At 46.7% G+C, this 12,988-nt stretch overlaps 1 protein-coding gene across 1 annotated transcript in view; it reads left to right on the plus strand.

The window, feature by feature from the left end:
• si:dkey-220o5.5 (actin filament-associated protein 1-like 2) overlaps positions 1 to 12,988 on the plus strand; it is a 69,052-nt gene that overhangs the window by 25,666 nt on the left and 30,398 nt on the right. The window contains exons 7-12 of the mRNA XM_034169622.1: positions 1,601 to 1,777; positions 1,853 to 1,938; positions 2,708 to 2,861; positions 9,063 to 9,167; positions 9,254 to 9,308; positions 9,358 to 9,479. Coding sequence (XP_034025513.1) covers positions 1,601 to 1,777; positions 1,853 to 1,938; positions 2,708 to 2,861; positions 9,063 to 9,167; positions 9,254 to 9,308; positions 9,358 to 9,479 — 699 coding nt within the window. The remainder of the gene's footprint in view (positions 1 to 1,600; positions 1,778 to 1,852; positions 1,939 to 2,707; positions 2,862 to 9,062; positions 9,168 to 9,253; positions 9,309 to 9,357; positions 9,480 to 12,988) is intronic.

Below are 12,988 nucleotides of genomic sequence, written 5' to 3' on the forward strand. Positions count from 1 at the left end.
GATCTTGCTCCCCTCACAGCATGTCTTTTTCCTGGTTCTCTCCCTCAGCCTCAACCAGTCCCAGCAGAAGACTGCCCCTCCCTGAGCCTGGTTCTGCTGGAGGTTTCTTCCTGTTAAAAGGGAGTTTTTCCTTCCCACTGTAGCCAAGTGCTTGCTCACAGGGGGTCGTTTTGACCGTTGGGGTTTTACATAATTATGTATGGCCTTGCCTTACAATATAAAGCGCCTTGGGGCAACTGTTTGTTGTGATTTGGCGCTATATAAAAAAATTGATTGATTGATTGTTGTTGCGTGTTTTGGGCGCATTGTTTTGCTGTCTTTGCAGTGTTTGGGGGGTTGTTGTGTGTTTTGGGGGTTGTTTTGCTGTCTTTGCAGTGTTTTATGGGTTGTTGCATGTTTTGGGGGTTGTTTTGTTGTCTTTTGCAGTGTTTGGGGGTTGTTGTGTGTTTTGGGCGCATTGTTTTGCTGTCTTGCAGTGTTTGGGGGTTGTTGTTGCATGTTTTGGGGGGGTTGTTTTGGTGTCATTGCAGTGTTTTGGGGGTTGTTGTGTGTTTTGGGGGGTTGTTTGCTGTCGTTACAGTGTTTTGGGGTTGTTGCATGTGGTTGGGGGTTGTTTTGCTGTCGTTGCAGTGTTTGGGGGTTGTTGTGTGTATGGGGGGGGTTGTTTCGCTGTCTTTGCAGTGTTTGGGAGGGTTGTTGTTGCTTGTTTTGGGGGGGTTGCTGTCTTTGCAGTGTTTGGGGTTGTTACGTGTTTTGGGGTTGTTTTGCTGTCTTTGCAGTGTTTGGGGGTTGATGTTGTGTGTTTTTGGGGGTTGTTTTGCTGTCTTTGCAGTGTTTGGGGGTTGATGTTGTGTGTTTGGGGGGTTGTTTTTGCTGTCTTTGCAGTGTTTGGGGGTTGTTGTTGTGTGTTTTGGGGGGTTATTTTGCTGTCTTTGGGGTTGATGTTGTGTGTTTTGGGGGTTGTTTTGCTGTCTTTGCAGTGTTTGGGGGGGTTGATGTTGTGTGTTTTGGGGGTTGTTTTGCTGTCTTTGCAGTGTTTGGGGGTTGATGTTTTTGGGGGGTTGTTTTGCTGTCTTTGCAGTGTTTGGGGGTTGTTGTGTGTTTTGGGGGGTTATTTTGCTGTCTTTGCAGTGTTTGGGGGGTTTTGTGTGTTTTGGGGGGTTGTTTTGCTGTCTTTGCAGTGTTTGGGGGTTGATGTGTGCTTTGGGGGGTTGTTTTGCTGTCTTTGCAATGTTTGGGGGTTGTTGTTGTGTGTTTTGGGGCGTTGGTTTGCTGTTTTTGCAATGTTTGGGGGTTGTTGTGTGTTTTGGGGCGTTGTTTTACTGTCTTTGCAGTGTTTGGGGGGTTGATGTTGTGTGTTTTGGGGCATTGTTTTGCTGTCTTTGCAGTGTTTGGGGGTTGTTGGTGTTTTGGGGCGTTGTTTTGCTGTCTTTGCAATGTTTGGGGGTTGATGTTGTGTATTTTGGGGCGTTGTTTTGCTGTCTTTGCAGTGTTTGGGGGGTTGATGTTGTGTGTTTTGGGGGTTGTTTTGCTGTCTTGGCAGTGTGGTTCTGGTCCTGGTCTATGTGTGGTTCAGTGTGTTGTGTTGTGTGTCTGTCAGTGTTATAAATGTGCTCAGGACCTGTTGCCTCAGCTGGAACTGAACCTGCTCTGTCAGCTGGTCTACAAGGCCAAGAACAACAGGAAGATCCAGCACCAACTCAAACTGCTGCTGCTGGGCGCTGACACTCTGGTTCTGGGCTACGGCAGCTTCCAGCAGGCCGAGGAGTGGAGGAGGGTCAGCATCAACTCAGCTCACTTATTTCTGGTTGTTTTACTCATTCTTTGTGTTCATTATGCACTGTGTGTCCAGGTGATTGAGGAGGGAGTGCCGGAGGGGACGTGGTTCACGCCGGTGGTTCGTGTCCAGTCAGGGCGGAACAGTCGCTGTCCTGCGTGGTGAGGCTGGAGCAAACACTCTGTGTCCATTCTCACTGACACATTCCTGAGAGTCCTTCATGTGACCTAAACCCAAATGACTATGTGACAGGAAGTCCCCCCCGATTATGTTCCCTCAGGCTGACGCTGGAGTTAGCGTAGCATCAGACTGATTAAGTTACTTTTCCTGATAATGGTTTTCAGACTTCAGATGTTTAACACCATACAGTTTGTATGGTACATTCACACTCCGATGGAGCCCAGTGTTTGCCGACAGATAGTGAAAAATTAATTAACGTCAACCAGCGGTGAAGTCTTCCAGACTGCACAGGAGCTAAGTCAATGTCAGTCGAGCAATGCTGACATTCATCACGGTCCTGGAAAAATTTTCTACATGCTTAAAATTTTTGACGTTCAAGCTAAAATGCAGGCAAGAGTTGAGCTCCGCTTCAACTACGTCACCTCCGCTAGTCACATGTGATAGAATGTGCACCTAAAGGACTTCTGAAAACACACACTGAAGATGTTTATATATATTTCTGAAAACCTTGATGTCAGCTAAGTCCTGTTTTCTTGTTAATGATAGTGATGCAAATGAGACTATGAATTTCTTAAAAAAAATGATGATGTCGAAAAGCTTTTATTGTGAAATACTTTCAGGAAAATGTGGGTTACAAGTAGCAGCTTTACACATTTCCCCTGAAAAGGAAAACAACAGCAAACTGTCTGCAGCTGTTCTTTGCTTACTCGGGTTACTAACTGTAATTTCTGAGTATTTCGGGTTCACTAGGACACTAAACCCTGAAAAGACTCGAGAGTTTTTACTCGATGTCACCGAAACTGTAGAAAAACAGGAATTGACCAAACTAACCTGGGAGCAGTTCCACCTTCATACTTCTCCCTCAGCTGCCAGAGAAATTGAAGTTAATTGTCGCCCCCTACTGGTGATTGTTGAACACCGGATCCAGAAAAGCCAGATTTGGATTCTGTTGATGTCAGTTTTGTTGGGGAAGTGTAATGACACGGACCCACAACAGGGGGCGCAAATGAACGGTCAATGGGTAGTCAAATAAATACAATTTATTGTGGCAAATGTGCACAACAGGTCGAATACTATTTTTAGACAGTCAATTACAAATATCAACAGGTGACGTGTGGGCAGGTCCGAGGGTAGGAGACGCCTATCCAGAGAAGAGCCGGGGCCCACAAGGTTCCGCCGCCAACGAAGACCTGCAGCAAATCGAAGCCGCCATGTCCCGAGTCCCCAGGTGGCCTCTACTTCAGCTGTCAGATCCGGTACTGCTGGCAGTGTTGTGGCTGGCGTGCCTGGCTGGCTTTTGTGTGTCTTCTGTTTCTGTCTTTTGGTTTTCCTCCCAGGTGGTGCGCATTTGGGACTGAGTGGCTGTGTAGCTGAGTTTATCAGGACCTCACCCTGATCACCTGAGGCTGATCACGTGCAGCTCGTCAGGACTCACAGCTGTGGTGCATCTACACGGATTGGAACATGGTGGCATTTAAGTCTGGAGTGCACAGTGTGTTTGCCAGAGACTCGACCTTGTGACCAGACGGTGAGATCGTCGTCTCTAGAGCCATCTCCCATCAGTGGATGCAGAGAACGTCCAGGTTTGATGCATGGTCTGTGAAAGAGGAGGGGGTGAGGTCTCACGCTCGTCAGCACACTTCCTGAGGTACGTTTGGTTTTGTGACTAACATTTATACAGTCAGTAAATGTGTGTCCCTCACACCTTATATATTGAGCTGTATGTTAGTCGTTTAAATCAGCTTCCACTGCAGTGGAGTTTTGTGAACGGGGTGTTCTATGCCTGCAGGGTGGGAAGCTGATTTGCAATTAAGCCAGGAAGTGTTTGCTGTTTGTACACCTTTGAGCGGTCTCTCTGTGTGTGGAGTGTGGACTCACATAATGATTTCTTCTTTCACAGACTCGGTTTGTCGCGGCCACCTGGGGGGTGTCGGCGGGGTCCTTGGGTCAGAACAGTTTTCTGGCTCCGGACCGTTAGCGCTGCTGGGAGCGCACTGTAATCCACCACGCCAGACCGCACACTCTTTTGTTGTTTCGTATCACTTCACTGTTATGTTTATTAAACTCAGTTATCCTTTGTACCGTGCTCTGCTTATTTCATACTGGGTCCTTCAAACGCTGGTCGGTTCTCGGGCTGCGTCCGACACATAACAGTAGTCTTTGGCCAAACATCACGGACCCAGCGGTAGCAGAGACGGTAACGCGCCGGGAAGGCGCAGCAGACGTTCAGAAGTTATCCGGATCAGTTGCGGGTGCTCTCCGCCCGGATGGTGCGCGTTGGAGAACCCATTACTGAATACTGATTTGAGCGCTCATGCAGCCGTGTTCCTGTGTGTGCCTTATCCGTGGGTCGTGGTGGAGTGTGACTGGCGACGGCTTCGCGTCACACTTCGACCGGATAAGAGGTTTAAACGGGAGCTGCAGGAGTGGGTCTGTAATGGGTGAACACGCACGGCGGAGCTCTGTGGCACGGGTCGCGGTGCTTCCTGTGTTACAGTCGTAGCCCCTTTCCCCGGGTAATGATAGCTACTGCGTCTGTTGTGTCAGCTCTGGTGTATTTAGTTGAATCACATTTTTGGTTGTGTGTTGCACACAGCTGCGCACAGAAAAGCAGCTCGTTTGTTTTCTCTGTCACCAAAGGGGGTTTTTCATTTTTAGCACTCTGGCTCCCTCTGTTGGTGACTGAGTCACATTACCGTCAAGCTCTTAAGTTGGAACAGGTGTGTTCCATTTGTTTGAGCTTGACGGTATAAATCACTTATTAGTTTTGTGTTAGTTCATTTTGTGTGGGTGTTTTTTGAGTTGGTTTTTGTGTGGGATTATTTTTTACACTATTTAGTGTCTGGGGTCGTGACCCTGCAGTTCTGTTTGGAGCATGAAAAGGACCCGCAACTTTATGTTAGTCTGTTGGTCTTTCTTTTTGTTTCTTTTGGTTTCGCCTCCCGGGGTTTGATGGGACGGTCCCCTGGGGGTGATGGGGGGGGTAATTGGGTTGTTTTTTCTTTTTTTTTGTTTGTTTTTTGTTATGCCCTCTCTTCTCCTCTGACTCCAGCCGGGTGAGCCGTAGAGTCGGCGTTGCTGGAGTGGTGCAGTTTGGTTATGCTGGACGTTTCCCAGGTAACCTCTGCACCCGGGAGGGGAGGGGGGGGGTTTGGGGTATTTTCTTGTTATTCCCTCTCTTCTCCTCTGGCTCCAGCCGTGTGAGCCGTAGGTTGTCGGCGTTGCTGGAGTGGTGCAGTTTGGTTATGCTGGGCATTTCCAGGTAACCTCTGCACGTGGGGGGGGGGGGTGTTTTTGTTTGTTGATTCCCTGTTCCACCTCCGGCTTCACGCGCCTTTGAGCCGTCTGCCATCGGCGTGGCTGAGGTTTGGGGCAGTGGGATATACCCGCAGCTGGTGGCTGGTTTGGAAGTCGGAGGAGTGGCGCCGTTTTGTGCCGTCTGCCATAACCGCTGTTCCACTCCTCCCGGTTGGCTTCTGGGGTATAGTCATGGTTGGTGACGCTGGACGTGCTTCCAGTTTCCACTGCGCCAAGGGGGTGGGGTTGGGGTTGTTTTGTTTGTATGTTTTTTTTCTTTCCTTTTGTTTTTACCCCCAGTTTCCGCCCTCAGGGTGTGACTGTGGTGTCCTCTGGGGGGGAAAGGGCTGTGGGTCCATCTAGCCATAGACGGCCCGGGCTGGGTCCGTTGGTCATGAGGGGAGGCATCTCCTGGGTTGATGGAATGGTCCTCTGGGAGGCGCTGGGAGTCCCCGTGAGTGACGTTGGATCCCAGAGGGAGCTCGGCTGTGGTTATTACTCCTGGAGCTGGCAGGATGTCCTCTGGGGGGGTTGGTCCCTACATGTCGTTGGGGGGGGGGGGGTGTTAGTATTTTATTTGCAAGCTTAAGTTTGGGTTGTTTTTCTTTTCTCCCCTTCCCCGGGGTTTGATGGAACGGTCCTCTGGGGAGGGGGGGGGGGTATTAGCATTGTTATTTGCAAGCTTAAGTTTGGGTTGTTTTTCTTTCTCCCCTTCCGGGGTTTGATGGGACGGTCCTCTGGGAGGGGGGGGGTTTGGTTTTGTGTTTGTCTTTTTTGTTTTATGACTAATCAGACTGAACATGGTTGGACAAAGGCTGACGCACAGGTTTAAGAACTCCTGGCCACACCTGTGCTAAGTGACTGACAGAAACAAAGGCAAAGATGCAGCCAGAGGAGAAGACATCAACCGTTCTGTTAAATGAAGATTCTGTTGGAAGACGAATGCAGATACGGTTTCCAGCCATGGTCCCTGGAGGGGGTGTTTCTCCTGGGCCAGGTTTGTGTGGTCGCGGGAGGCTTCCCGTGAGGGTGGGGTGCTGTTGTGGCTGGCGTGCCTGGCTGGCTTTTGTGTGTCTTCTGTTTCTGTCTTTTGGTTTTCCTCCAGGTGGTGCGCATTGGGACTGAGTGGCTGTGTAGCTGAGTTATCAGGACCTCACCCTGATCACCTGAGGCTGATCACGTGCAGCTCGTCAGGACTCACAGCTGTGGTGCATCTACAGGATTGGAACATGGTGGCATTTAAGTCTGGAGTGCACAGTGTGTTGTTTGCCAGAGACTCGACCTTGTGACCAGACAGGTGAGATCGTCGTCTCTAGCGCCATCTCCCATCAGTGGATGCAGAGAACGTCCAGGTTTGATGCATGGTCTGTGAAAGAGGAGGGGGTGAGGTCTCACGCTCGTCAGCACACTTCCTGAGGTACGTTTGGTTTTGTGACTAACATTTATACAGTCAGTAAATGTGGTGTCCCTCAAGCAAAAAGGAAAGTTTTAAGCCTAATCTGAAAAGTAGAGAGGGTGTCTGTCTCCCTGATCTGAATTGGGAGCTGGTTCCACAGGAGAGGAGCCTGAAAGCTGAAGGTTCTGCCTCCCATTCTACTCTTACAAACCCTAGGAACTACAAGTAAGCCTGCAGTCTGAGAGCGAAGCGCTCTATTGGGGTGATATGGTACTGTGAGGTCCCTAAGATAAGATGGGACCTGATTATTCAAAACCTTATAAGTAAGAAGAAGAATTTTAAATTCTATTCTAGAATTAACAGGAAGCCAATGAAGAGAGGCCAATATGGGTGAGATATGCTCTCTCCTTCTAGTCCCCGTCAGTACTCTAGCTGCAGCATTTTGAATTAACTGAAGGCTTTTCAGGGAACTTTTAGGACAACCTGATAATAATGAATTACAATAGTCCAGCCTAGAGGAAATAAATGCATGAATTAGTTTTTCAGCATCACTCTGAGACAAGACCTTTCTGATTTTAGAGATATTGCGTAAATGCAAAAAAGCAGTCCTACATATTTGTTTTATGCGCTTTGAATGAATATCCTGATCAAAAATGACTCCAAGATTTCTCACAGTTACTAGAGGTCAGGGTAATGCCATCCAGAGTAAAGATCTGGTTAGACACCATATTTCTAAGATTTGTGGGGCCAAGTACAATAACTTCAGTTTTATCTGAGTTAAAAAGCAGGAAATTAGAGGTCATCCATGTCTTTATGTCTGTAAGACAATCCTGCAGTTTAGCTAATTGGTGTGTGTCCTCTGGCTTCATGGATAGATAAGCTGGGATCATCTGCGTAACAATGAAAATTTAAGCAATGCCGTCTAATAATACTGCCTAAGGGAAGCATGTATAAAGTGAATAAAATTGGTCCTAGCACAGAACCTTGTGGAACTCCATAATTAACTTTAGTCTGTGAAGAAGATTCCCCTTTACATGAACAAATTGTATTAAACAAATATGATTCAAACCACCGCAGCGCAGTGCCTTTAATACCTATGGCATGCTCTAATCTCTGTAATAAAATTTTATGGTCAACAGTATCAAAAGCAGCACTGAGGTCTAACAGAACAAGCACAGAGATGAGTCCACTGTCCGAGGCCATAAGAAGATCATTTGTAACCTTCACTAATGCTGTTTCTGTACTATGATGAATTCTAAAACCTGACTGAAACTCTTCAAATAGACCATTCCTCTGCAGATGATCAGTTAGCTGTTTTACAACTACCCTTTCAAGAATTTTTGAGAGAAAAGGAAGGTTGGAGATTGGCCTATAATTAGCTAAGATAGCTGGGTCAAGTGATGGCTTTTAAGTAATGGTTTAATTACTTATAACTAATGAAAATAACTCAGACAGAACAATCGGAGAGAAAGAGTCTAACCAAATACCGGCATCACTGAAAGCAGCCAAAGATAACGATACGTCTTTGGGATGGTTATGAGTAATTTTTTCTCTAATAGTTAAAATTTTGTTAGCAAAGAAAGTCATGAAGTCATTACTAGTTAAAGTTAATGGAATATTCAGTATGTGTTTACTAACTGTAGTAGCGTAATATGAGTTTACTAACTGTAGTAGCATAGTATGTGTTTACTAACTGTATAGTAGCGTAGTATGAGTTTACTAACTGTACTAGCGTAGTATGTGTTTACTAGCTGTAGTAGCGTAGTATGTGTTTACTAACTGTATAGTAGCGTAGTATGAGTTTACTAACTGTAGTAGCGTAGTATGTGTTTACTAACTGTATAGTAGCGTAGTATGTGTTTACTAACTGTATAGTAGTGTAGTCTGTGTTTACTAACTGTAGTAGCGTAAGTATGTGTTTACTAACTGTATAGTAGCGTAGTATGTGTTTACTAACTGTATAGTAGCGTAGTATGTGTTTACTAACTGTATAGTATGGTAGTCTGTGTTTACTAGCTGTAGTAGCGTAGTATGTGTTTACTAACTGTATAGTAGCGTAGTCTGAGTTTACTAACTGTATAGTAGCGTAGTATGTGTTTACTAACTGTATAGTAGCGTAGTATGTGTTTACTAGCTGTAGTAGCGTAGTATGTTTACTAGCTGTAGTAGCGTAGTATGTGTTTACTAACTGTAGTAGCGTAGTGTGAGTTTACTAACTGTATAGTAGCGTAGTATGTGTTTACTAACTGTATAGTAGCGTAGTATGTGTTTACTAACTGTATAGTAGCGTAGTATGAGTTTACTAACTGTAGTAGCGTATTGTGAGTTTACTAACTGTAGTAGCGTATTGTGAGTTTCCACAAAAGCATTTTCTTTGTCATGGCTTCCCTTTTCCTGTGATGTCATTTTCAGGGCCCTACAGTGGCCCTCCCACCAGGAGGTCTTGGAAGTGACGATGATGAAGATACATATGAGGAGGCGGAGCCTTTCATACCTGACACAGCACTACAAACACAGGTGTGAACATTCTCACAAACTTACGTTTTTTACTTTCCAGTTCCAGATTTTCAGAATAAAATCATGAAAACCTCTTTCGTGCAGAGAAAGGCGAGTCGGACAGCAGCCACTATGAGTCGTACGGGGAGGATGATGAGGATGGCGAGGGGGAGGAGCTTGTGAAGGACAGAGCTCACTATATCCAATGGAGTGCCCTCTCAGCCCTGCCTAAGACCCGCCCTGGAGTCCCGCCTCTGTGGCTACCTGTGGAGGAGGAAGTGGCTCGGACAGTGGACCAAGCAGCTGTTCATCATCAGGAACGACGTCCTGCTGGTCCGTTACCTCAGAAAGTACTGCAGTGTTTATTACACATGTAACTACTGTTTCCAGATTAAAGGGGTCACATGTTGACCAGAGTGACATGCCCCCACCGAGGTACAGGAAGACGCTAAACTACGCTAACGCCAAAAACAACTGTTGACCAAACAAAGCATTATTCATATTATTTAAAAAAGTGTTTGACTGTTTATTTACCTCACTGATGTTTGTAAACAAAGCTGTAAATATGTGGTATTGGTAACATTAACTTAGGTGTGCAGTTGAGGTGGACATTTGATGACCTTGATGTGAATTCAAGTAGGGGACTGCCTGATGGGGTGACATATGGTGTGCCTCGTGGTTGCTACGGTATCCAGGAAGACCCAACAGGAACCTTGAACATTTGACATCTAACAGAACACGTGACAGCTATCAGGACACATGACAGCTAACAGATCACTAGGGTAGAATCCACGCAGGGGTCCCGCTGGCAGACATCAATTTGCGTATCCCACAGGGGCACTGACGGAATTACACAGGAAACTCAGTATGCACGGTTCTGCGTGGTAACATATGCAGGACATGAGACACTGTGTTTCATGTCCTGCATGTGTTAACAGACAGGGGATCACTTGGTTATGGTGAATTTTGTGCAAAATGTGATGAAAGATCACTACAAGAATTCATTCACCATAACGAAAATAATAAATGTTATGGAGGGGCGGGCGAGTAATCCGGCCACACTGAGTCATCCGTACCGGGGTGTCAGAGGCATGGTGGTGTAATAGAGCGGTAGACCTCCACTGTGGGGGCACCTGTTGAGTCGGGCACACCCCCGTGGAGGAGAATTGGTACACCTCCATGAGTCTGTTGAGCTTGAGGCGGTCAGCTGAAGAGCGCCCAGCTTCGCCGCCTGTGTTGACCACAAAGTCTTTGTCCACCATTTCAATATGTGAAAACAGGCCGTCACAGGGAGGCTGTTGTGGTCCTCCGTGAGCATCACGGTGGTATAAAGCCTATTCCGCTGGGGCGCGGCAGTTGGGGCAGTGCGAGCAGGCATGAGAGTCAGGGGAACTTGGAGTGGCAGTGGATCTTAGAGTGCTGACAGTCACCACGGGAGTCCATCAACGATGAACAGTGTGGCTGTCTTGTGGAGGCATCGTGGAACAGCCTGTCATGTCTGTGAGGTGAGGACGAAGCGAGGCAGCTGTCCAGTGCAAATGATGTGGAGCAGTCTGTGTGGCATGAACATTTTTGTTTTGCTGTCTTTGTGGTGTTTGGGGGGTTCTTGTTGCGTGTTTTGGGTTTGTTTTTGTTTTTTTTTGCTGTCTTTGTAGTGTTTGGGGGGTTGTTTTGCTGTCTTTGCAGTGTTTGGGGGGTTGTTGTTGCATGTTTTTGGGGGGGTTGTTTTGCTGTCTTTGCAGTGTTTGGGGGTGTTGTTGCGTGTTTGGGTTTGTTTTTGTTTTTTTGCTGTCTTTGTAGTGTTTGGGGGGTTGTTACGTGTTTTGGGCAGGTTGTTTTGCTGTCTTTGCAGTGTTTGGGGGGTTGTTGTTGCATGTTTTGGTGGGGTTGTTTTGGTGTCTTTGCAGTGTTTGGGGGGTTGTTGTGTGTTTTGGGGGAGTTGTTTTGGTGTCTTTGCAGTGTTTTGGGGGTTGTTGTGTGTTTTGGGGGTTGTTTTGCTGTCTTTGCAGTGTTTATGGGTTGTTGCATGTTTGGGGGTTGTTTTGTTGTCTTTGCAGTGTTTGGGGGGTGAGTGCACCAGTCAAGTGCACCTGCTTGACTGGTGCACTTGACTCTTGCTTGCCTCTACTGGTGGTTGGCTCTCACTGCGGTATTGTATCACTTCCTGTTCCGGAGCACAGCGGTGTTTTTCTGTATCTGTTAGCTGTTTAATCTGCGCAGTTAGATTGATCTAGTTATCTAGATTACGATTTGTTTCCCAGTGTAATCTTTACGTGCCTTAACTAAAGCACTCCTTCTGCTGAATCACCTCTAAATTATTTACACATTATTCACTTTGCGTGTTTTTAGAATCCGCTAGCTTAGCGTAGCTACTAGCTCTTAGCCGATTTAGCATGGCGGCTTCTCCTGTCTCTCCCGCACTTTTCTGCTCTGGGTGTGAAATGTTTAGTTATTCCTCGGCCTCCTTTAGCAGTAACGGTACTTGTAATAAGTGTAGCTTATTCGTAGCTTTGGATGCCAGGCTGGGCGAACTGGAGACTCGGCTCCGCACCGTGGAAAATTCTACAGCTAGCCAGGCCCCTGTAGTCGGTGCAGACCAAGGTAGCTTAGACGCCGTTAGTTACCCCCTGGCAGATCCCGAGCAGCCGGGAAAGCAGGCCGACTGGGTGACTGTGAGGAGGAAGAGTAGTTCTAAACAGAAGCCCCGTGTACACCGCCAACCCGTTCACATCTCTAACCGTTTTTCCCCACTCGGCGACACACCCGCCGAGGATCAAACTCTGGTTATTGGCGACTCTGTTTTGCGAAATGTGAAGTTAGCGACACCAGCAACCATAGTCAATTGTCTTCCGGGGGCCAGAGCAGGTGACATTGAAGGAAATTTGAAACTGCTGGCTAAGGCTAAGCGTAAATTTGGTAAGATTGTAATTCACGTCGGCAGTAATGACACCCGGTTACGCCAATCGGAGGTCATTAAAATTAACATTAAATCGGTGTGTAACTTTGCAAAAACAATGTCGGACTCTGTACTTTTCTCTGGGCCCCTCCCCAATCAGACCGGGAGTGACATGTTTAGCCGCATGTTCTCCTTGAATTGCTGGCTGTCTGAGTGGTGTCCAAAAAATGAGGTGGGCTTCATAGATAATTGGCAAAGCTTCTGGGGAAAACCTGGTCTTGTTAGGAGAGACGGCATCCATCCCACTTTGGATGGAGCAGCTCCCATTTCTAGAAATCTGGCCAATTTCTTAAATCCTCCAAACCGTGACTATCCAGGGTTGGGACCAGGAAGCAGAGTTGTAGTCTTACACACCTCTCTGCAGCTTCTCTCCCCCTGCCATCCCCTCATTACCCCATCCCCGTAGAGACGGAGCCTGCTCCCAGACTACCAATAACCAGCAAAAATCTATTTAAGCATAAAAATTCAAAAAGAAAAAATAATATAGCACCTTCAACTGCACCACAGACTAAAACAGTTAAATGTGGTCAATTAAACATTAGGTCTCTCTCTTCTAAGTCCCTGTTGGTTTCTTTATGTTCTCTAATGCCATATACCAACACAGTGCAGAGTAGCTACCTAAACTCTGTAAGTGAGATAGAGTATCTCATCAATAGTTTTACATCCTCATTGAAGACAACTTTGGATGCTGTAGCTCCTCTAAAAAAGAGAGCTTTAAATCAGAAGTGCCTGACTCCGTGGTATAACTCACAAACTCGTAGCTTAAAGCAGATAACCCGTAAGTTGGAGAGGAAATGGCGTCTCACTAATTTAGAAGATCTTCACTTAGCCTGGAAAAAGAGTCTGTTGCTCTATAAAAAAGCCCTCCGTAAAGCTAGGACATCTT

The sequence above is a fragment of the Thalassophryne amazonica genome, chromosome 5, assembly GCF_902500255.1.
Source record: "Thalassophryne amazonica chromosome 5, fThaAma1.1, whole genome shotgun sequence".
Taxonomy (NCBI): domain Eukaryota; kingdom Metazoa; phylum Chordata; class Actinopteri; order Batrachoidiformes; family Batrachoididae; genus Thalassophryne; species Thalassophryne amazonica.